Source organism: Polypterus senegalus, chromosome 13, assembly GCF_016835505.1.
Source record: "Polypterus senegalus isolate Bchr_013 chromosome 13, ASM1683550v1, whole genome shotgun sequence".
NCBI classification, from domain to species: Eukaryota; Metazoa; Chordata; class Cladistia; order Polypteriformes; family Polypteridae; genus Polypterus; species Polypterus senegalus.
In genome coordinates this window covers 158,099,628-158,124,549 of record NC_053166.1, presented here as the reverse complement: position 1 = coordinate 158,124,549, position 24,922 = coordinate 158,099,628, and the positions used below count along the sequence as shown (strand labels likewise).

The 24,922-nt window shown below is 40.9% G+C and overlaps 1 protein-coding gene across 2 annotated transcripts in view; it reads left to right on the top strand.

Annotated features, from left to right (window-relative positions):
- The first annotated feature begins 168 nt into the window (after positions 1 to 168).
- LOC120543379 (probable E3 ubiquitin-protein ligase MGRN1) overlaps positions 169 to 24,922 on the top strand; it is a 100,688-nt gene continuing 75,934 nt past the window's right edge. For both annotated transcript variants that reach the window (XM_039776429.1, XM_039776428.1), the window contains exon 1: positions 169 to 514. In XM_039776429.1, the coding sequence (XP_039632363.1) occupies positions 427 to 514 (88 nt within the window). In that variant the 5' untranslated portion in view covers positions 169 to 426. The remainder of the gene's footprint in view (positions 515 to 24,922) is intronic.

Sequence of the window (24,922 nt, the reverse complement as noted above, 5' to 3'; positions counted from 1 at the left end):
ACAATTTCCACTGGCCAGCTCTTGTCGCAGTGTGATTGGCTAACGTGTCTTTTCACGCGTCGGGAGTTGTAGTTTATGAGGACTCGCCTCTCTTCAGATAAACGATGTCTGTCCCTTCAGAGGAACAGCATTTCCCATCATCCACTGCAACTTTCCCTCTACTTCCTACGACGCACACTTTTCGACGACATTGGAGGCTAGAAAGCGTCATATATTTTTTGTTCTGATTGTTTGTGTCGACTTTCTCCTTTGTGGAAGCGATTTTAAATGCCAAAGAAAGGAAATACGGTCGGAGAACAAGGACAGACGTAACTCTCCTGGCATGCTTCACTAAAGTTCGGCACAGTATAACTGTTTGGTTTCCAGCGACGCCGTCCGCTTTGTTTTTTCAGGCCATTCTTCAAAATTCGGCGTACTACTTGGAAGATGGGGTCCATAATAAGCAGGCGAATGGCTGGGGTGGAAGATATCGATATTCAGGCGAATTCGGCTTACAGGTATCCGCCGAAATCAGGTAGGTCTCATTTGAATCTACGTATTCGAACGTACACAAACGGTCAAATGTGGGGTGTAGTGTGTAATTTCTGGCTATTGTGTCTATAACGGTTTTATGAAAATGCTAAAATTACCGGGAAAAGAAACGTTATATATTTTACTTTGGGAAAGGTGAGTTGTCACCTGCGAGAGAGAATATCAAATCAGTGTGTTTCCTGGTGAGTGTTTAATTAGAATTGAACTGCCTAAGGGCACCAATACTGAGTAGACATTAAAAACAAAAACTGTGTAAAGAAAGACAATGTAATGATCCCCGAAGGAAATGAGCAAACGATAGTGAATAATCTCGATACGTCTCAAGCCAGGGCCCTCCAGACAGCCTGTTCGCATGTGGACAACGGAAATGGGACATTCATGGATGATGAGGACATGCCAGTGATTGAACTTAGTGATGTAAGACATATACGGAGTGTGAACGTCTTTTAAAAGCCGGTTGGTTAGGTCCCTGAACAGACCACCGAACTAAAAGCGGAGTCAGATTGGCATGCAGTCATGTAGGGATGCTCCGATCAGGTGTCTTTATGACCCATACCAGTCACCGGTATTAAATTGTGATCGATCAGATCGATTTTTTTCTTTATCTTTCTAAAAACTCTTATCGAAAGCTCGTGCATAACCAGATTCGGAGAAAACTTCTAAGATAAAATTCCTTTATTGTCACTGCATAGCACATACTATGCGGTTTCGGCACGTTACCTGAAAGGAAGCTTGAAACTGTCCTTTTTAAACACCACAAATCTAATATCTCAGACATTACACAATTGTCAGCATATGCGCCAAAAAAAAAAAAACATTCAAAGTAAAATAGTAAAGTGTTGACTTTGGTATTTTTATAATTAAACTTTAGACGACAGGAATTACCTGTTCAATTTTTATTAACAAAATGAAATTCTGTAGGCTTATTGTTGAGTGACGGTAAGATGAATAAAATAAATAAAATTCCCTTACAATACATACTTTTTTAACTAATGAAATTTGTAGGGAAAATATTTATCCATAATTCAACTCCCTGCGTGGAGTTTGCATGTTCTCCCCGTGTCTGCTTAGGTTTCCTCCCACAGTCCAAAGACATGCAGGTAAGGTGCATTGGCGATCCTAAATTGTTCCTATTGTGTGCTTGGTGTGTGTGTGTGACCTGCGGTGGGCTGGCACCCTGCCCAGGGATTTGTTTCCTGCCTTGAGCCCTGTGTTGGCTGGGATTTGTTTCCTGCCTTGAGCCCTGTGTTGGCTGGGATTTGCTCCAGCAGACCCCATGACCCTGTAGTTAGGATATAGCTGATTGGATAATGGGTGGATAGATGGATTATGCAAACTAGATACATAAATATAAGCCTGTGGCCCCGGTGCAGTCCTAGGGATTTGCCCTCTCGTGTTCCGGGGGAGGTATTGCCCAGAATATATCCTCTTCTTCCGGTCGTTCCTTCCCAGGGGCGTCCCAGTCGGGCAAAGTCCCCGGTCATCTGTCATAACTACTACACCCAGTTAAAAATAGCTGATATGGTGTTGCACCACCAGTTATTGCACAGATGAATGAGTAAATAAAATTACCAATGAAATTTAAAGTTGTACTCTAAGATAGAATACGTGTGTGTGTGTTGAATGAGAGGGAGATCAGTGGAATGATGGGGATGAGGGGAGTGGAGTTGGTGAAGGTTCAGGAGTTTAAATACTTGGGATCAACAGTACAGAGTAATGGGAAGTGTGGAAGAGAAGTGAAGAAGAGAGTGCAGGCAGGGTGGAGTGGGAGGAGAAGAGTGTCAGGAGTGATTTGTGACAGACGGGTATCAGCAAGAGTGAAAGGGAAGGTCTACAGGACGGTAGTGAGACCAGCTGTGTTATATGGGCAGGAGACAGAGCTGGAGGTGGCAGAGTTAAAGATATGAAGAAGGGCATTGGGTGTGACGAGGAGGGACAGGATTAGAAAAGAGGACATTAGAGGATCAACTAAGGTTGGTCAGAGAGGCGAGATTGTGTTGGTTTGGACATGTAGAAAGGAGAGATGCTGAGTTAATTGGGGAAAGGATGTTAAGGATAGAGCTGCCAGGGAAGAGGAGAAGAGGAAGGCCTGAGAGAAGGTTTATGGATGTGGTGAGAGAGGATATGCATGATGGGGGTGACAGAGTAAGATGAGGAGGACAGGAAGAGATGGAAGAAGATGATCCTCCATGGCAACCCCTAACAGGAGCAGCCAAAAGAGGAAGAAGACTCTTAGGTTCTATTAGTATTCTAGTCTTTTAGTGATGAAAATCACCTTTGATCAGAACAGATTATTGTTGGTTCTATTTCTGCTCTTTAGTTTGTGTATAGCTATGGAATAAAAAAAAAACTGTCCTTAAATCTTTTAGTCCTTTCTATAATGGACCTATAGCATCTGCTTGAGGGTGATGTCTTGGGTGGGATGCTTCTTTTAGTATATGAAGTACTCCGCTGTGACAGTGACTGCTGAATAGATCCCCAAGTGAGGGCAAAGAGCAGGCAGTGTTACTGCCCAATTGAAGAGCTCTCCTGCCTACAGCTGTCGATCGTGTCACCCTGCCATATCAGTGTATGTCACTGCCCGTATCACATTTACCAACCAAGTGCCAACCTTCTAGCTCCATCCTGCTTGCCTCTTTTGGTGATAGCTGCCTGATGGAGCCGGTGTTGTACGAAAGAACGTCAAGTTCAACTGCAGGCTCTGCTCTTTTCTTTTTTTTTCCCCCCAATTCTGTATTATTATTTGTTTTTTTTTTGATTTTCTTAGTCCTTGTATAGGAATTGTAATTCCGGTTGAGCATTCATTGGCTGTCAGCTCTCATGCTTCTACAACTAAACACAAAATCAGACCCGTTTGATTTTATCGGAGTGGGACGCAGACTAGTTGGGTATGTCACATTAGGTGATTGTCTACATGGGTGCACACCGCTGACTGCCATCCGACTCTCCAAGAATGACGTAAATCAATAGTTCCCAAACTTTTTTCGGCCGCAGACCCCTTTAGCAAAAACTTTTAAAACCGTCGACCCCCTAGTCCAGGGGTCCTCAATCCCAGTCCTGGAGAGCCGCAGTGGCTGCAGGTTTTGTTCTGACCTGGTTGCTTAATTAGAAAGCAATTCTTGCCAATAAAACACTAACAAGCTATGAAATTAAATTAACTCTGCTATGTCAGCTCATTCTCCTATCCTAGATTTTCTTTCCCTTTCTATCATGCAAATGATTTGAAGGCTAAAATGGACGAGTAATTCTCAGTCCTTCACTTTTTTCTCTTCATTTTTCTTCCAAGTATTTAATTAAACCCAATAGTGCAGATAAATACACACAGGTGTAAATGTAAAGAAGCTAAATGGAGAAATGCTGCTCTGTCTTGTCATTTGCATGTTATTGATAATAAGGAGCAATTCAAATAGCTGTTTAAGAAAAAATGAAGCAATAAGGGCTCAAAATCACTAAAGTGAAGCAGAAGTGTTACTTTAGCAATAAGAGCTTTTTATTAAGCAACTGGGTTGGAGCAAAAACCTGCAGCCACTGCGGCCCTCCAGGACTGTGATCGAGGACCCCTGGTCTAGTCATTTAAAAGATAGATAGATACTTTATTAATCCCAATGGGAAATTCACATAATCCAGCAGCAGTATACTGATACAAAAAACAATATTAAATTAAATAGTAATAAAAATGAAAAAGCAGACAATAACTTTGAGTAATGTTAGGATTTACATTAGGTGGAATTGAAGAGTCGCATAGAGTAGGGGAGGAACTATCTCCTCAGTCTGTCAGTGGAGCAGGACGGTGACAAAAGTCTGTCACTGAAGCTACTCCTCTGTCTGGAGATGATCCTGTTCAGTGGATGCAGTGGATTCTTCATGATTGACAGGAGTTTGCTTAGTGCCCGTCGCTCTGCCACAGATGTTAAACTGTCCAACTTTACTCCTACAATACAGCCTGCCTTCTTAACAAGTTTGTCCAGGTGTGAGGCGTCTTTCATCTTTATGCTGCCACCCCAGCACACCACTGCGTAGAAGAGGGCACTCGCCACAACCGTCTGGTAGAACATCTGCAGCATCTTATTGCAGATGTTGAAGGACGCCAACCTTCTCAGAAAGTATAGCCGGCTCTGACCTTTCTTACATAGAGCATCAGTAATGGCAGTCCAGTCCAATTTATCATCCAGCTGCACTCCCAGGTATTTAAGGTCTGTACCCTCTGCACAGTCACCTCTGATGATCACAGGGTCCATGAGGGGCCTGGGCCTCCTAAAATCCACCACCAGCTCCTTGGTTTTGCTGGTGTTAAGATGTAAGTGGTTTGAGTCGCACCATTTAACAAAGTCTTTGATTAGCTTCCTGTACTCCTCCTCCTGTCCACTCCTTAATAAATTTGTACAGTACTCAATATTAAATATTTCACTAGATATCAAACTTATTTTAATCACTTGTAATTAATGATTAAAAAAGATAAAAGGACTATGGAATATGGGATTATCTTGTGCAACATTTAATATCAAAACCTGTACAAACGAAAATTAAACCAAAAAAATACGAGCAGAGTTACAATACAGTTTATTTTTTGCATAGCCCAAAATCACTCAAGGAGTGCCACAATGGGCTTTAACAGGCCCTGCCTCTTGACAGCCCCCCAGCCTCAACTCTCTAAGAAGACAAGGAAAACTCCCCTCATTTTTTTCAAATGGAAGACACTTCAAAGAGAGACCCCTTTCCAGGTAGGTTGGGTGTGCAGTGGGTATCAAAAAGGAGGGGGACAATACAACACAATACAATACACAGAACAGAACAAATCCTCAATACAGTATACAAATAAAAATTTTAGAAGTACGGAGCAGAATTTAACAGTAGATGACATCACAAAATAAGATTTGGATATTTTTAGAGTCCTGGAGACCTCGGCCATCAAGCTGCCTCCCCCATTTGGCCGTTCCACGGCTGAATCAGTGCTGGGCCAGCAACTCCGATAAAAGGACCTCTCTTTCCCATGATTCCTGTGATCCTCCATCAGGGATGACTTTACCTTAGGCAGGCACAACAACTTGGCAGGTGGGCCGTGACACCAAGTGCCAAATTTGAGTACGGAGAAGAGAAACAGAATAGGTCAGGGTTGGTATCAAATTCTAACAATCATGTTACTTATGTTTTAGTGCTAATGACAAACAGAGATGCAGTCTGTACAGTTCATCAGCAGCTCTAGTCAGGGTGTGCTGAACTGAAGTTGTGAGTCTTCAGCCGGGATTTGAAAGCTGAGACCGAAGGGGCATCTCTTATAGTAGCAGGCAGACCACTCCACAGTTTAGGGCCCCCTGTAACTAAAAGCTCGACCTCCCACTGTTATTTTATTAATCGTTGGAATCACAAGCAGACCGACATCTTGAGATCTTAATGTGCGCTCAGGTTTGTAAGTCATGGTAAGTTCAGACAAGTAAGCCGGACCTCCGCCATTTAATGCTTTATATGTTAAAAGGAGGATTTTGAAATCTGTCCTAAACTTAACCGGGAGCGAGTGTAAGGATTTAAGAACTGGAGTGATGTGTTCGTAAATAAATATGTAAATTCAAAACAAGTATAAATAGTCCAAGATGTACTGTCTGCATTTCTTTTTTGGTTCAGTCATATTATCTGAAGAAATAAAAACTTTTATTAACAATTTCGACAGCCCCTGTGATAAAACAAAAAAACCCTATAAACTATGTACTTACTTGAAACAGAAGATTTTTGTTCAAACTTGGAATAAATAAACTGTGTCCTCTGATTTTCTTTTTCGTAGTACTGCTCCTCAATAAATAATTATATTCAAAGTTCAAATCACAAATAAGCACTTGTCACATCAAACAAACCAATTTATTGTGTTTTATGAAAGCATCACCGTACAAGACTGATCGATTCTGCTAATATCGAATATTCATCATCTCGTCCCACCGCAAGCAAGTGCAGACATGCAACGGCTTTTCATGGCCGCACTTGCTTTGATACGTTCGATAAGACAACACACAGATATGTTTGTGCTACGTGTATTTTCATGCGTTCTTACGTGTGACTCTTTTAATGACACATTTTACCTTTTTGTTTGCAAGTTTGGTATGTAATGTGTTTTATTATCAAAAAAGTGTTTTTTACTTCTTAATTAGGTACCTATTGGAAAATCATAGATCTTTTGAAGTAACAAACAAATAGCAGTAGTAAGGGGGTCTATTTTTGCTGTCGTCGACCCCCAAATTTTTTTTTATTAAAACTATCAACCCCTAGAAAGTTCAAATTGACCCCAGGGGGTTGATATCGACCACTTTGGGAACTCTTGATGTAAATGAATGTAGCAAATGAAAATTGCTGGAAAAGTCGTGTAATGTGACATGGGCTTTTTTTTTTTTTTAGAGCCAAACCCTTGAAGAACAATGGACAATCAGTTAGCATTCTTTGGATGTTTAGCTCCTATGTAACAATTGCAGCCAAACTGTCGCCCTTACTGTACAGTTGTGGCCAAACGTTTTGAGAATGACACAAATATGAATTTTTACAAAGTTTGCTGCCTTGGTTTTTATGATGGGAATTTGCATACACTCCAGTCCCTCTTTGCCATGAAAATGAACTTAATCCCCCAAGAAAACATTGCCACTGCAAGTCAGCTCAGTCACCAAAGGACCTGCTGATGTCACTTAACATACAGTGGTGTGAAAAACTATTTGCCCCCTCCCTGATTTCTTATTCTTTTGCATGTTTGTCACACAAAATGTTTCTGATCATCAAACACATTTAACCATTAGTCAAATATAACACAAGTAAACACAAAATGCAGTTTTAAATGATGGTTTTATTATTTAGGAAGAAAAAGAAATCAATCCAATTTCAAAATTATCCCAGTTTCACGGTATTGTTGGTATGATGTTCTTTTCTGGTGTTCCTTTTATGTAACGGACATTTGCCTTCCAAAAGTTCAACTTTTGTATTGTTTAATGTTCTTTTGCAACAGTCTTGGAAATCTGCGTGACATGAGTGGATGTTAACCTGAATTTCTTTGGATTTTCTATTTCTTGATTGAAACTGCAATTACTGTTTTTCAGTAGACTGGCTAAGAATAACCACGCCAACAGTAAAGCATCCTGAGATTCCACTGTCATGAGAATTGTACAGGGTGGTCCAGATCTAATTATGCAGATCCAGATCGTCTGGATGACTTTGATTTATCAAAGCTTTTGGGCTTGATTCCAGTTCCCGTGGAAACGTGAAGGCGATTCTTCATGTCGTCAGTTCGTTACACTTCTTGATGGTCTGGGATTTTTCGGGTGATTTTCTATCTAATAAACTTAAGTTATAGTGTAATGAAACTTGCATAATTAGATCTGGACTACCCTATACATTGTACAAAAAAAACATTTTAATGTGCACACAAATATTAATACAGGTTTGCATGGCCCCATAAAGTGATAGCTTTCAAGGGCGTGGCACTAATGAAGAGAAGGAATCGCATTGCATGACAGTTGCAGTCAAAATATAGAACCTTTTTATTGAACAATAAAACACACTTCCCGGGTCCTCCCTGCGTGGAGTTTGCATGTTCTCCCCGTGTCTGCGTGGGTTTCCTCCGGGTGCTCCAGTTTCCTCCCAGAGTCCAAAGACATGCAGGTTAGGTGGATTGGCGATTCTAAATTGGCCCGAGTGTGTGCTTGGTGTGTTTGTGTGTGTCCTGCTGTGGGTTGGCACCCTGCCCGGGATTGGTTCCTGCCTTGTGCCCAATGTTGGTTGGGATTGGCTCCAGCAGACCCCTGTGACCCTGTGTTCGGATTCAGCGGGTTGGAAAATGGATGGATGGATGAAATTTTGCAAACGGCTTAAACTAAAATTTTGCCAACATATTTTCAAAGAGGCATTTAGACTTAGTAAAATATCTAGAGGTGCTTGTCAATATATCTTAGAAATGGAATAAATAGTGAATATTTTTTGTAAACCAGCTACACTTTCTGTTAATGTTAACAATCTCTGTCCACTGACACGTTAAAGTGACTTTTTAAACAACTTTCCCATCATTAAAGTGCATAATATTTAAACTAATAAATAATAACAATAAAATAAATAATAGTGCAACTTCCAGTAATAATACTATTACTTCAAGACTTCAAGCCCAGGTGCATTACACAGTATTGACCAAATAAAAATAAAATAAAATGAAACAAGTGCAACTTGGTGATGACATCTCTACCAACTAAACCATCATTAAGGCAAATTGCATTAATATGGACCTTGCTTCAAGCTAAGCTATATACATAAATAATAAAATTGCAACTTACATTTATAATGCTATTTGTGATATAGCCCAACAGAATCTTATTAGGGCCACAGGGAAAAAAAAAACAAACTATTTGTCAAGAATAAAGTCGACATTTCCACTTTATTCTCATAGTTTATTTTATAATTAAAGTAGAATGTCGTAAACTAAACTTCATCCTAAAATCAATGTTTAATTTACTAGATTTTCTCAAACTCCGTCATAAGTTAATGTAGCACATTAAATGCTTTGTGTTAAGTTTTCCCCAACTCAGTTGTTAATCGCTAAGCGCTTCTTAAACTGACTTCCTCTGCACGAAGAGGAGGCGCAGGCAGCGATCACCGCACAGAATACATTCACTTCATGATATTCCTGCTCTCTGACAATTTAGAATACTAAGATATATACTTATTAAATATATATTAAACAAGCGCGGTAGTGCTGCTCCCTCACAGCAAGGGCTCCCCAGGTGTACGTTCAGTGTAGAGAGTGTTATGGCAGGTGTGACGAGGCTCGAAAAAACTGGATGTATGAATGGGCGTCGCACAGGTTTAACTGACATATCGTGTAAATGTGGGGTTCGTGATCTGGTGGTCGGAGACACGAACACGGAATTCAATGGATGATGTTCTCAGTGGGCTTTCTTTATTGCATGCATGCTGTCTCTGTCTGACGTACCAAACCCCCAGTTCCTATCCTTCCTTTTCCTTTCTCCACATAACCAATTGCCACATGATAAACGTCTTTGTGAAATTAAAACTAGTTATAAACTTAGACCACGGGGTGTTCAGAACTTTAAAAAAAATCTTTGTTAAACATGTTTAATTATGCCATCCATTCAGGGTTGCACCCATCCCAGCAAGCACTGTGTGCGAGGCAAGAGCAAATCCTGAACGGCAGCAACGGTGAATACGAGCAACACATACACTAGCATAACAAAACCCCACATCCTTCATGACTTTGAAAGGAAGCCGAAGCACGCCGAGTAAACCCACCAGATAAACTTGCAAGTTCAAGGCATGGAACACCCGAGACCCCCTTGCTGCGAGGCAGTAGTGCAACCTCCGTGCCCCCACTTGATTAATACATGCTTTGATTTCATTTCATCATGACAATTATATCATTATCTTAGCATTCTAAATGTTCAGGGAGCAGGAATACCATGAAATGAATGTATTCTGTGTGCTGCCTGCGCTTCCTTAGTGCAAGAGGAAGTCCGTTTAAGAAGCACGTAGCGATTAACATGGCTTGGGGAACACTTAACACAAAGCATTTAATGTGCTACATGACTTATAACGGGGTTTGAGAAAATCAATTAAATTAAATATTCACTTTAATATGAAGTTTAGTTTACGATGTTCTACTTTAATGACAAATTACGAGAATAAAGTCAACATGTCGACTTTAATCTTGACATAAACGGCGAGAATAAATTCAAAATGTCGTCACACTATTGCACAGTACCCAGGTACATTACACAGTTTTGAAAAAAATAAAACAAGTACAACTTGGCTTGCAGTATTATCCAGTGGTATAGGAACAGTATTCACATTTTTGAACGTAATGGTCCACATCCGACCTTTTAAAACGAAAGTATCTCCAGGCAACAGACGTGACTCCTTTTTTTCGGCAAAAGTTCTTCTGTGTCATCATGTTCAACTTTATCGTCTGCTACAGCTTCGGTTTCAGAATGTTCTCTGTCCATTTTCACTGTGCAATACCTCATGTCCTCCGTTGCATACGTGTTTCGCGGTGTAGCAGTGAAAATGGGCCCCCGCGTAATACCTCCACTAACGCATGTATTCCGTTGCATGCGTTTTGTAGCGGTGTAGCAGTGAAAAGGTCCCTCCTTAAACAGTTTCCTGCTGCGCCACGTTCTGAACGTTGTTTAGGTAATTTAAACCGGTGTTGCGGTATTTAAAAAATCCATATCATAACAAAAATAAACGGTTTTTGGTATGAACCGGTATACTGCCCAGCACTAGTAAAAAGTATGTGAACCCTTAGGAATTATCTATATTTATGTCTAATTCCCATATAAAACATGGTTGTATCTTCATGTCAGTCACAATAATGAACAAGCACAACAACAACCTTTATTTCTATAGCACATTTTCATACTAATAATGTAGCTCAAAGTGCTTTACATGATGAAGAAAGAGAAAAAAAAGACAAAGTAAGAATTAAAATAAGAGAGCACTAATTAACATAGAATAAAAGTAAGGTCCAATGGCCAGGGAGGACAGAAAAAACAAACTCCAGATGGCTGGAGAAAAAATAAAATCTGCAGGGGTTCCAGGCCATGAGACCGCCCAGCCCCCTCTAGGCATTCTACCTAACATAAATGATCAGTCCTCATTGTATTCAGTGTTCTCATGGAAGGACTTGATGATGACGGTCACGTGGACTTCTCCTTTGACACAGTCTCCTATAACTAAAGACGCACAGATTTTCAGAGAATTTTTGACCATATTGAATAAATCATTCAAACTATGAAACTGAAGGTTGGAAAAAGTGAACCCTAAGCTAATGACTTTTGAAAAGCTCCTTGCAGTCCGAATTTAGCACACGTGGAGTCCATTTAATGAAACAAGTTCAGACGTGTGGCCCTGAATTACTCGGATTGATAAAAAACACGATAAAGTTTGAGTCTGAGCTTTTGAGAAGAAGCATATCCAGATGGGAATCATGCCACGCACAAAAGAGCTGTCTGAAGAGCTACGATGGAGAATTGTTCACCTACAGAAGGCTGGAAAGGGTTACAAAGTCATCTCAAAGATCTGAGATATTCATCAGTCTACTGTTAGGCAAGTTGTCTGTAAATTGAGCCAAGTTGGGATTGTGGCTACTCTGCCTAGAAGTGGACGCCCTGCCAAGATGACCCCAAGAGCACAACGCAAAGTCAGCAATGAGGTAAAGAAGAACCCTGGAATGACTGCAAAGGACTTGAAGAAGTCATCAGAACTGGCTAACATCTCTGTTCACGAGTCAACTATAAGCAAAACAGTGAACAAGAAAGGAGTCCATGGCAGGACACCAAGAAGGAAGCCACTGCTATCAAAAAAGAACATTGCTGGACGCCTGAAGTTTGTGAAAGAGCACTTGGACACTCCACAACGGTACTGGGAAAATGTCTTGTGGAGTGATGAAACCAAAATTGAACTATTTGGGAGGAACAAGCAGAACTTCATTCGGCGTAAAAAGGGCACCGCATATCAACATCAAAACATCATCCCTACAGTAAAGTATGGTGGAGGGAACATCAGGATGTGGGCCTGCTTTGTTGCATCAGGGCCTGGACAGCTTGCCATCATTGAGAGGAAAATGAATTCACAAGTTTATCCGCAAATTCTCCAGGATGATGTGAGGGTGTCTGTCCGTCAACTTAAGCTCAGAAGAGGCTGGGTTATGCAACAGGACAATGACCTCAAACATCGCAGCAAATCCAAAGCACAATGGCTTCAGGAGAACAAACTCTGCCTTTTGGAGGGGCCCAGTCAGAGACCAGATCTCAATCCTATTGAGCCGTACACAGAAGACAACCGAAGAATATGGAAGAGTTAAGGCTGTTCTGCAGGGAAGAATGGGTTCAAATTCCCCCAACACGATGTGCAGGTCTTATCTGCAGTTACAGGAGGCGCCTGGTTGAGGTGATTACTGCCAAAGGAGGGTCAACCAGTTATTAAATCCCAAGATTCACTTACTTTTTCCGCTACCACTGTGAATGTTGAATGCGTTTGTAAAATAAAGACATGAATGAGTAGAATTTTTTGTGTGGCGTTGGCTTAAGCTCATTGTGTATATCAGTGGCTGTGACTTAGATGAAGAGCAGATCACTGTTTACGACCAGTAAACCAGACATTCCAAAGGGTTCACATACTTTTTACTATTAAATAGTGCCTTTCATATCCTGTCTGTCCTGTCAATCTATCTATCTTACAGTTGTGCTTGAAAGTTTGTGAACCCTTTAGAATTTTCTATATTTCTGCATAAATATGACCTAAAACATCATCACATTTTCACTCAAGTCCTAAAAGTAGATAAAGAGAAACCAGTTAAACAAATGAGACAAAAATATTATACTTGGTCATTTATTTATTGAGGAAAATGATTGAATATTACATATTTGTGAGTGGCAAAAGTATGTGAACCTTTGCTTTCAGTATCTGGTGTCACCCCCCTTTGCACGTTTTCAGTAACTTCTGCTCATTCCTGGACACCAGCTTGGAGGAATTTTCGCTCATTCCTCCGTACAGAACAGCTTCAAATCTGAGATGTTGGTGGGTTTCCTCACATGAACTGCTCACTTCAGGTCCTTCCACAACATTTCGATTAGATTAAGGTCAGGACTTTGACTTGGCCATTCCAAAACATTAACTTTATTCTTCTTTAGCCATTCTTTGGTGGAACGACTTGTGTGCTTAGGGTCATTGCCTTGCTGCATGACCCACCTTCTCTTGAGATTCAGTTCATGGACAGATGTCCTGACATTTTCCTTTACAATTCTCTGTTATAATTCAGAATTCATTGTTCCATCAATGAAGGCAAGCCGTCCTGGCCCAGATGCAGCACAACAGGCCCAAACCCTGATACTACCAGCACCATGTTTCACAGATGGGATGAGGTTCTTATGCTGGAATGCAGTGTTTTCCTTTCTTCATACATAACGCTTTTCATTTAAACCAAAAAGTTCTATTTTGGTCTCATCCGTCCACAAAACATTCTTCCAATAGCCTTCTGGTTTGTCCACGTGATCTTTAGCAAACTGCAGACGAGCAGCAATGTTTTTTTTGGAGAGCAGTGGCTTTCTCCTTGCAACTCTGCCATGCACACCATTGTTGTTGAGTGTTCTGATGGTGGACTCATGAACATGAACATTAGCCAATGTGAGAGAGGCCTTCAGTTGGGGTCCTTTGTGACCTCGCCGACTATTACACGCCTTGCTCTTGGCGTGATCTTTGTTGGTCGACCACTCCTGGGGAGGGTCATAATGGTCTTGAATTTCCTCCATTTGTACACAATCTGTCTGACTGTGATTGGTGGAGTCCAAACTCTTTAGAGATGGTTTTATAACCTTTTCCAGCCTTACGAGCATCAACAACTCTTTTTGTGAGGTCCTCAGAAATCTACTTTGTTCGTGCCATGATACACGTCCACAAACATGTGTTGTGAGGAGCAGACTTTGATAGATCCTGTTCTTTAAATAACACAGGGTGCCCACTCACACCTGACTGGCATCTCATTGATTGAAAACACCAGACACGAATTTCACCTTCAAACTAACTGATCATCCGTGAGGTTCACATACTTTTGCTACTCACAAATATGTAATATTCGATCATTTTCCTCAATAAATAACAACAACATTTATTTCTATAGCACATTTTCATACAAAAAGTAGCTCAAAGTGCTTTACATAATGAAGAATAGAAAAATAAGACACAGTAAGAAAAGAAAATAAGTCAACATTAATTAACATAGAATAAAGGTTCAATGGCCAGGGGGGACAGAAAAAACAAAAAAACTCCAGACGGCTGGAGAAAAAATAAAATCTGCAGGGATTCCAGACCATGAGACCGCCAGTCCCCTCTGGCAATAAATAAATGACCAAGTATAATATTTTTGTCTCATTTGTTTAACTGGTTTCTCTTTATCTACTTTTAGGTCTTGAGTGAAAATCTGATGATGTTTTAGGTCATATTTATGCAGAAATATAGAAAATTCTAAAGGGTTCACAAACTTTCAAGCACAGCCGTATGTAATCCTGGGTTTGTCAGTCTCCATGCTTGATGCTGCTGTGTTTTCTAAGTGTCTCCAGTTGCTGGTTAATGCTTTACTCTTGTTTCTATTTTTGTCACCTTTACGTTTTATTGCAGTGATTTTTTTTTTTGTTGCCCTTTTAGTGCCTTGTCGAGGAGCTGTTCACATTCTGCACAGGCAGGTCAACAGGAACCTGTTGTGTTTTTTTTTTGGTTTCTTCAGTCCTTGAGGTAGTGCCGTGAATAGCACAGCTGAAATCTTACTAGCTGAATGTATGGAAAACAAAAAGATCAGGCAGTACCGCATAGAAGTTGTAGGCTCGACTGAGTGCATCCTAGTGATATTGTGACAATCTCTGCAGGATTTGTATACAGAGAGCTAGCCAGGATCATGAAGGACTCCTCTCTCGCCATTTCGACCGCCGTTTTCATTGGATTGTGTTCCAGAATTGTGTTAACTCCTTGCTGGGCTGTAACCATGAATGCTGTCATGTCTGACTCGTCCTCTTCCTTCACTGCTTACCTTACATTGTGAATCAAAGCAGACAAAGCACAAGTTAAATAAATCACCCCACTGACTGTCCTTTGTTTTGCACTGAACTTCCACTCTTACTCAAGTCTCTCCCTTCAGCCCTCCACCCCGCTGAAAAAGCAAACAGTTCTCCATTTTATATTACAGTAGATCGAGAAGCAGCACGTGGTGTTGTAATGTTAAGCTGGGACCCTCACAATCGTAATTTTGGTTTTCAAAGTAGTCATGTCTGTTTCCTCCTAGAGAGCAACTACAGTGGGCATAAAAAAGAATCCCCCCCCTTCGAAATATTCCTTTTTTTTTTTTTTTTGCTTTACAGCCTGAAATCTAAACACACAAACCAATATTTACTTCATCAATGCAACCTCTAACATCCAAGTGAAAGATATCACAGCTACAGTTCAGAAAAGTTATAAGAAATCAAATCAAGACCTACTGAGATTAATAAAGGGTCATTCCCCCCCCATGTTAATGTCATTTTGTTGACCCCCCCCCCCCCATTTTGCTTTAATGACAGCCTGGAGTCTGTTGGGATTCTTCTCTATCAGCTTTGCACACCTAGATTCAGTAATATTTGCCCCCCACTCTTCTTTACAGAACTGTTCAAGTTTGGTCAAATTGGATGGTGAGCGTTGGTGGTCTGCTATTTTTAGTGTGATGTCCTGCCGCACCAGGACATTCACTTTTTTCTCCTTCAGCCACTGTGTGGTCAATGTTGCTGTGTGCTGCGGGTCGTTTGTCGTGTTGAAAGGTGAACATTCTGCCCATCTTTAACTTTCTGGCAGAGGGTAGCAGGTTTTCCTTTTCTACCATAACAAGAGCCCCAGGCCCCCCACAACAGGATGCTGCCCCTTACATGCGTTACTGTAGGCATGGTGTGTTTTGGATGGTGAGCTACATTGGTGTACAGTTTGGTGTTCACGCCAGATATTTTAATTTTGGTCTCATCTGACCAGAAGACCTTTTTCCACTTGGCATCAGAATCTTCAAGGTGCATTCTGGGAAAGCTCAAATGAGCCTTAACGTGACCTTTCTTGAGAAGTGCGGCCCTCCCAAACAAGCCACAATTGTGGAGCGCTTGTCAAATTGTTGTCACCTGCACACCATGAATGACCACTCTTTGCCATCAAATCCTGTAGGTCCTCCAAAATGGCCATTGGCCTCTTAGTAGCCTCTCTTACCAGTTTCCTCCTTGCTCTTCCATCTAGTTTGGAGGATCCAGTGCGGGTCCTAGCAGTACCAAACACTCACCACTTCTTTACACGGTGTGCACAATTATTAGGCAAGTGAGTATTTTGACCATATCATCATTTTTAATGCATATATTCCAACTCCAAGCTGTATTAACTTGAATGCTTATTGGATTTAAGCACGTCAGGTGATGTGTATTTGTGTAATGAGGGAGGGTGTGGCCTAAGGAGATCAACACCCTATATCAAGGTGTGCAGAATTATTAGGCAGCAAGTTTTCCTCAGGCAAAATGGGCCAAAAAAGAGATTTAACTGACTCTGAAAAGTCAAAAATTGTAAAAAGTCTTTCAGAGGGATGCAGCACTTTTGGAATTGCTAAGATATTGGTGTGTGATCACAGAACCATCAAACATTTTGTTGCAAATAGTCAACAGGGTCGCAAGAAACGTGTTGAGAACAAAAGACGCAAATTAGCTGCCAAAGATTTGAGAAGAATCAAACGTGAAGCTACCAGGAACCCATTATCCTCCAGTACTTTCATATTCCAGAGCTGCAACCTACCTGGAGTGCCCAGAAGTACAAGGTGTTCAGTGCTCAAAGACATGGCCAAGGTAAGGAGGGCTGAAACCCAACCACCACTGAACAAGAAACATAAGTTGAAACGCGTCAAAACTGGGCCAAGAAATATCTGAAGACAGATTTTTTTCAAAGGTTTTATGGACCGATGAGATGAGAGTGACTCTTGATGGACCAGATGGATGGACCTGTGGATCAGTAATGGGCACAGAGCTCCACTCCAACGTGGAGGTGGGGTACTGGTATGAGCTGGTATTTTTAAAGATGAGCTAGTTGGACCTTTTGCATTGAAGATGAACTCAAAATCAACTCCCAAACCTACTGCCAGTTTTTCAAGACACTTTCTTCAAACAGTGATACAGGAAAAGACCATGATTTTTATGCAGGCCAATGCTCCATCACTTGCATCGAAGTTCTCCACTGCGTGGCCAGCCAGTAAAGGCCTTAAAGATGAAGGAATAATGACATGGCCCCCCTTCCTCATCTGACCTAAACCCTATCGAGAACTTGTGGGCACTTCTTAAACGCTAGATTTACGGGGGAGAAAAACAATCCACCTCTCTGAAGAGTGTCTGGGAGGCTGTAGTCACTGCTCCACAAAAGCTGATCGTCAACAGATCAAGAAACTGACAGACTCCATGAATGGAAAGGCTTATGACTGTTATTGGAAAGAAGGGTGGCTATATTGGTCATTGATTGATTGATTGATTTTTTTTGAAATGTCAGAGATGTTTATTTGTAAATTTTGAGGTGTTATTATTCTCACTATAACAGATGAAAATAAACAAGTGAGATGGGAAAATTTTCATTTTTCCTTTAGTTGCATAATAAATCTGCACACTAATAGTTGCCTAATAATTGTGCGCACATATGTATTCCCCTGATGATGTTCACACTCACATTTCCGTTGTGAAACATTCAGGTTTCAGGTTTATTAACATTTTGGATTGACTGATAGCACTGTGTTTGTTCCATATTAAAATTAATCCTCAAAAATACAACTTGCCTAATAATTGTGCACACAGTGTATGATGAACTTTACTGGCCTCCTTGGGATTGATAAAGCCTTTGATATAATTTTGTCTCCATCTCCTGCCTTCTGTCTGTCCACAATTCTATCCCTGAGATCTTTTCAAAGATGGCCCGCCACCCATAGTCAGTTGTGTGCTGTCAGTTGCACTGCCAAGCAAGGGAATGAGTGGACCAGGAACAGCTTCACTAATCACACTCGTTACAACTGATCACAGGTGGAAGGACGCCAGTAACCACAATGGAAATGGGGGACACTGACACCTGAGTGAAGTGGGGGGAGAGGATTCTTTATTCTTCTCAGGATTTCTTGTTTTTTATTTTTTTAAATTCTTCTGACCTGTAGCTGTGATATCTTTCACTTAGATGTTAGAGATTGCATTGAGTAAGTAAAACTGGAAAAAATATTGGTTTGTGTGTTTTGATTTAACTCTGTAAAGGAAAAAAATGGGAATATTCCTGTGGGGATTCTTTTCTATACCCACTGTATGCAAAATTTGGTCCAGAATGGTCAAAGGCTGTAGGATTGTAATGTTCATTCTGAGCCAGCAGGTGGCACTGGTCTGCAAACTGCAACACACTGGGGAAAACCTGGGTCACCCAGGGTCAAAAATTTTGGGTTCCAAGTAACGCAGTCCATCCTGTCCGTGTGGACGTAGAGAGCGACTATGCAAAGCTTAGTCCAGATCGGTTAACAGCAACATTTATTTCTGTGGCACATTTTAAAGGGTGAAGGATTGCATAGAGAACTTGCGGACGGACAGACAGACATTCTATTTTATGTGCACTGCACGTTATACATTTGACTTGATCTGAAGTCTGACTCCTCCCACATCCACAGCGAGGGTTAGTTAGTTGACTAACTCACTAGTGATGGGCATTTTGATTCATTTTACTGATTCAATACTTTTGAGCTCTCCATTCAAATGAATCGATTTGTTTGATTCATTTATGGTCTGGCATTCATGGTAAGTCTGGCAAGGAGGATCCCCCTTTGATTGTATCACCACTATATATTATTAATTGGTAAATTATTATGATACCCAGTGTATGTTTGTGTGTATGAACAATATCATCCTTCTATATAAAAGCGGTCGGGATTGTCCTTCCGTCCCGTGAGTGCTACGCAGGCGCTGAGTTTCACACCGCCCGTCCCATTTTGCAATGCACGATGGGATTTGTAGTTTCATTTTTCAAGGTAAAAGATGATTTTCTACTCCAGACTGTGCGATATCTTCTTCTTTCTTACTTACTATATAAAAGCGGTCGAGATTGTCCTTCCGTCCCGTGAGTGGAAAGCGTAGCGGTATTCCGCTTATCACAGACTTACTACTTGCAGCTTGCGATGCAGGCGACATGACGTGAGCAGAGTTCTGGTGCTCCCATTGTTCCCTTGCTTTTGTGTGCGATGCGCTGGAAGAATAGACAAAATTATGTCTCTGGAAATAATTAATGTTGATGGAGTACAAATGCCTCACCTCGTAGTAAATATCAGGGAGGTTCAAAGGGCGACCTCAGTATAGAAAAAGTTTAAATTTCATCACAAAAATAACAAACTACGAGTATTAAAGTAATACCGCTCAAATGCAATATAACCAAATTGATGAGTTTGTATAAAATATCAAATTGATCTACATATTGGATTGCCTTAAGAGGTAGTCAACTTAAAAGTCGGTCACCTTAAAAGGCGGGTCTGCCTAGTTATTTATAAATGTATATGTAATTTTAATTATACCTGTACGATTGCATGATAAAGTGCAGTGAATACACTTGAGCATTCCTAGTTTTCCTCCTCTTTCTTTCTCTGTACGTTTAGCATTCGTTTGCTCAGAGGTTGACTTGCTTGCTGCTTCCTGAGCAGCTCTTCTTTTCTCTAACCCTAGCGGCCCACTTCTTCTCTTCTTTGGTTGGCATCTTTTTGCATTAAAACTGATGAAGTCATTGTTTGTGTTGCAATTACTTAGTATGTTTTCTTTAATTTTTCACTTAAGCTGGCACTTAAATCTGCAATCTGCTTCAAGAATGATTTACGATATGAAGAGGTAGGGGAAGTTACGGTGAAGGTGGTAGCCACTCTTGACTAAAGTGTGTCTGACAGCCTGCTAAAAGATTTCTCTGCCCTGATGAGTCCATAATTGACCTCTTTGAGCAGAACTCCAAGCACCATGTCTAGTCTGGTGAAAACCAGGCCATGCTCCTCACCTGCCTAATACCGTCCCTATGGTGTAGCATGGCGGTGTAGCATCATGCTGTGGGGGTGCTGGGCACAGGGTGACAGGTCAGAATTGATGGAAACATGCATGCAGCCAACTACAGAGAGCTCCTGGAAGATAAACCACCTCTGGAGTGTAGGCCACCTCCGACTGGGGGTGACTGTTCAACTTTCAGCGTGACAAATGACTTGAAGCAAATGGCCAAGAGAACGATGGAGTAGCTTTGGGACAAGCCTCTGAGTATCCTTAAGAGCCCCAGACTTCAACCCCACAGAACAAGTGAGGAGAGGCCTGAAGATGGCAGTTTACCGACTCTTCCCATCCAATCTCATGCAGCTTGAGAGAGGATCTGCCAAAAAGAAATTTATATAGACTGTCCAAATCCTGGTGTGCCAAACTTGTAAAGACTTATCAAAAAGACTTGGAATTGAGAGTTGCTACCACAAAGTACTGAATTGAGGGCCTGAATATTTCTATGAATGAGAGATTTCAGTTTTGGATTTTTAATAAATTTGCTCGCTCCGCTTGCCAACCACCATAAAAAATTAGTCCTGGGCAGCGATTACAATTTTTAATTGATTGTCTGAACGAAACTGAAACGAAATAAAAATTAATTTTATAAAATCTACTAGGGGGCTCCGCCCCCTGCTTACCCACCCCCGTGTTTGGTTTACCGGATATATATTTTACAGAGATTATTTTCATGGGAATTGTTACAACTGCATTATTTTCACTTTTACTTTAAAAACTTTTGTAAAAACAATACTTGTAACCACGCCCGGGGCCGGAAATAAGACATCTCTTTCTCGCAGGACGTATAAAGCTGCTCGCGTTGTGAAGGGGGGTTCAGCTGAACGCACGCTAAGGAGATTCCTTTGGATCATCTGCTGTCTTTCTGCTGCTGGCGAGCTGCCTGTTCTGCTTGTTGCATGTCGTTGTTTTAAGAGCTGGGAGCACATGATGCGTGTCTGCCAAAAGCAATCCAACAACTGCGAGGTTAGATATCCGTGGACTTGTTTTAAATGATGGCTCACTGCCTTGTCTTGCATGACGTTGTAAAAACAACACTTGTCCTTTATTTACAGCCCCGGGCGTGGTTAAATCTCTTTCTCGCAGGACGTATAACGCTGCTCGTGTTGTGAAGGGGGGGCAGCTGCTGTCGTGCTGCCCATCGATCAGTTTAAAGCCTGCAGCTGCTGTTCTTTTGGCCACTTTGTGTCGCTGCTGCTTGCGTTGTGAAGGGGTTAGGGTGGCTGAACGCACGCACGCAAGGAGAAGTGGTCGGATCATCTGCTGTGAGCTGCGTGTTTTGCTTATCGCTTGTCATTGATTTAAGAGCTGGGAGCAAGTTAAAGTGTCTCTCGCGGGACTTCAAATTGTCTTCTGAGAAGATCACATCTCGTCTTCCTACTAAGCCTCCCCAAGATGTTTTTATAATAGAGATTGAGAACTTTAACACGCGCAACGTAGTTGGGCGCACATGGCTAGTACACACACACACACACATATATATATATATACACACACACACATTAATTTGGCTCCTGAGATTTTTTTTTTTTTTTGAGGAGATGTACTTTAGTTTTGTTTTATTTGAAGGCTGCTGATGCTCTTTTATGGACTGGAATTGACTCTGTGTGTGTGTGTGTATGTATGTGTATATCTATCTATCTATAGATATCTATCTATCTATAGATATCTATCTATCTATAGATATCTATCTATCTATCTAGATATCTATCTATCTATCTAGATATCTATCTATCTATCTAGATATCTATCTATCTATCTAGATATCTATCTATCTATCTAGATATCTATCTATCTAGATATAGATATATATTAGTAGGGTAAGAGCTTCTGTATTTTACAATTTTTAGTCTTTTTTTTTTCTTCTTTATAATTAAATTTTGTCTTTGTCACAGGATTATTTGTGTTTTTTGTGCATCCTTTTACTTCTGCAACTGTTTTCTCTCTACTCTATCATGGAATAATAAAATGACTTTTTTTTTCCCCCAACATCTGCCTCTCTCGTGCCTCTCTTATTATCCGCTCAGTCCTGGTTGGTCCCAAACTACTAGCAGACCATCTGCTTTAGTAGACGGCTTGTGACAACTGCCAGCATTCTTTATGTTTGAGTGCCACCGCATGCCCCTGTTGCTTTTGAAGTTAAATAAGAGTTCTACACGGGCAAGTGTGTGTGTCTGTCCGGCCCGGAAGTGAGACGTAGAGTCGGGATGAGGGTGCCAGCACACCGGAAACGGAAACCTCCTAAAAAAGGCAGTCGCTTAGCTGCTAATGCACAAACGATGCCAGCACGTCGGCAACATGAATCCTCCTAGCAGAGAGATGCCCAGAGTAGTTCTGACGATTTCAGTACTTTCTAGGATCCTGTTGCGGCTTACACAGTTAGTATATAGCAGGCGACTGCCAGCATTCTTTATGTTTAAGCAGCACTGCGCCCCTGTTGCTTTTCAAATTAAGTAGAGTTGGCCTGTTCTGAGCGTCAACTGGATGATAACATAGATACAAGACCGTAAGACAAGGACATTAGTGAGTCTTTATTGTTTGTTAATTTATTTTTATTTGTTTTATTATGTTTTTCTCAAACAATTTAAAAGAAAAAACACTTTATTTTCCACCAGGGCAACGCTGGGTATTTCAGCAAGTATAAAATAAAAACTAAAACTACACTTACTGTCAGAACTGAAATGTCATTGGTGGTCTCCTGTTCATATCTTACTTTTGCTGTGTCTGACAAGCTTAAGTAAGTTTTTTTTTTTTTTCTTCATTTATTTAATATAATGGTACACATCGGGCATGTTAGGAGTAGCAGTGAGCACAGCCATGTTGACTGTGTGCAGCTTCAACTACCATCTTGTTTTACGTCCAAATCTCTACCCTCTCTGCTTTGCAGACTTTTGCCATGAAGCATACTCCTTGTAAACTTGATACACTCGGTCTAAAAACAGGACAGTATTTTTGGCGACTTAATGTAATGACATGTGTTTTGGATGCTGTGCATGCAAAGTGCCGGGCAGGCAACTCCTCATCTTCTTTCTGAGCAGTAAAAACTGATGTCATTAACCAGAGCTGACGTTTGAGCTTCTGGGTAGCTGTGCGTCAAAGCAGAAGAATGTGCAAGGCCTGTTATTAGAGCTCGTCTGAAACCTCCGAGTGGAACAAGTCTCCGCATTCATGATGAGAATGTGGCCAGCAGTTTTATTTTCACAGTCCCACCATACAGGGTATGTGCTTAAAGGGACACGGAAGAGAAAGTTTCTTTTGTAGCTGTTGTCGTATTGTCACGTGTACAAAGTCCAGTGAAATTCATATCTGACCAACATGCTAAACTTGAGCGTAGTGGACGCTGATGAGCCGCACGGTGTGAAGATTGAGGATTAAATGAAACGTATGAGGTCTGTCGAAAAAGAAACCAACTCCTTCAATTAGAGCAGAGTCACAACAGTCAACTTTAAAATCCCTATGTGCTCAATCACACGACAAACGTAATAAATTGAAAGAAAATTATGTTTCATGTTGAGTTTGAGGTATTCATTGCGTTATATATTTTCATCCTGTTTTGCTTTGAAATTAGCACTCAAATACCTTTTAAACTTCACTGTTACACTTCAGTAAAAGCAATTTTTTGAATTCACTTTTCACCAATATCACATTGAATTTTGATTCCGTGTTTGGACTTTCATTGTGACAACACACCATATTACTGCCCGTTAGTGAATTTCGTTTCTTTCTCTCTATAAATAAACCGACTTTTTCGAATGTTTGTCCCTGTGATTTGCTAATTGTCATAGCAAAAGCTGTTCTAACAGGAAACTGTAAAAGTTTTAATACGAATGGCATATCAAGATCTCCTTCGGTGTCTCATGTTATCCCCTGAAGATGTACTGCATTACCTTTCTAGTCGCCTGTTAAAATTTTACATGTCAGAATTGTTCGACCAATTTTAAATACAACTAATCTTGTCCTTTTGTATAGCCCATCACTCAGACATAAATTACGCAATAACATTACAATACATTCTTCTTTCTAAAGTAATTTAGTTGGTGGAAGCTCAGACGTTGTTAATGGTTTGAGATATTCTTCGTGATATTGAAAATTGATGTTTTCATCTTCCACACCATCACCACGAACTGTTTCAGCAGTTCGGTACATATTCAACCAATTTGCCGTATAACCGATCAACAGTTTCCACGTTAATTTGTTTGACGTCATTGTTTCTTGGTGCTAGGATTGCCCATGTGCTCATTTCTTCTGTTGATAATCCTACGGGATGAAATCCTTCAATAAGATTTAGATATAATACATCTTTTATTGAGAACTTAAAGTGAGGAAAACAAAAAAATTTATGAGAACTGCATCTGACAAAAGCATTCACATGAATGAGAGGTGAGAGGGCAGCGAGCGTGGGCTGTTAACTGGAAATGATGGAGAGGAGGGTGGGACTTGAAAAAAATCTCTCGGCAAAAGTCTCGTCTCAAGATTTTCTTTTATAATAGAGAGAGATGTAATACACACACATATACACTGTAGGGGGCTTACCCCCTGCTCACTTTGTTCGAAAACCCCCTTGCCTGCGCTATGCGCCAGCCACTTCGCGTCTCTACCGCTCGTATTGTGAAGAGGGGTGCTGAACGCACCCCAAGAAAATGCAGTTGTTACTCTGAAACCCCCTCTTAAACGGTGATACAATGGGAGACAAGTGCAGTTTTTTTTAAAATAACCTCTTCTTTGCTCGATCAGCTGCTGGTTTGCTGCTGCCACCATGCCGCGTGATCTGCATCTCGCACGGTGCTTCAAAC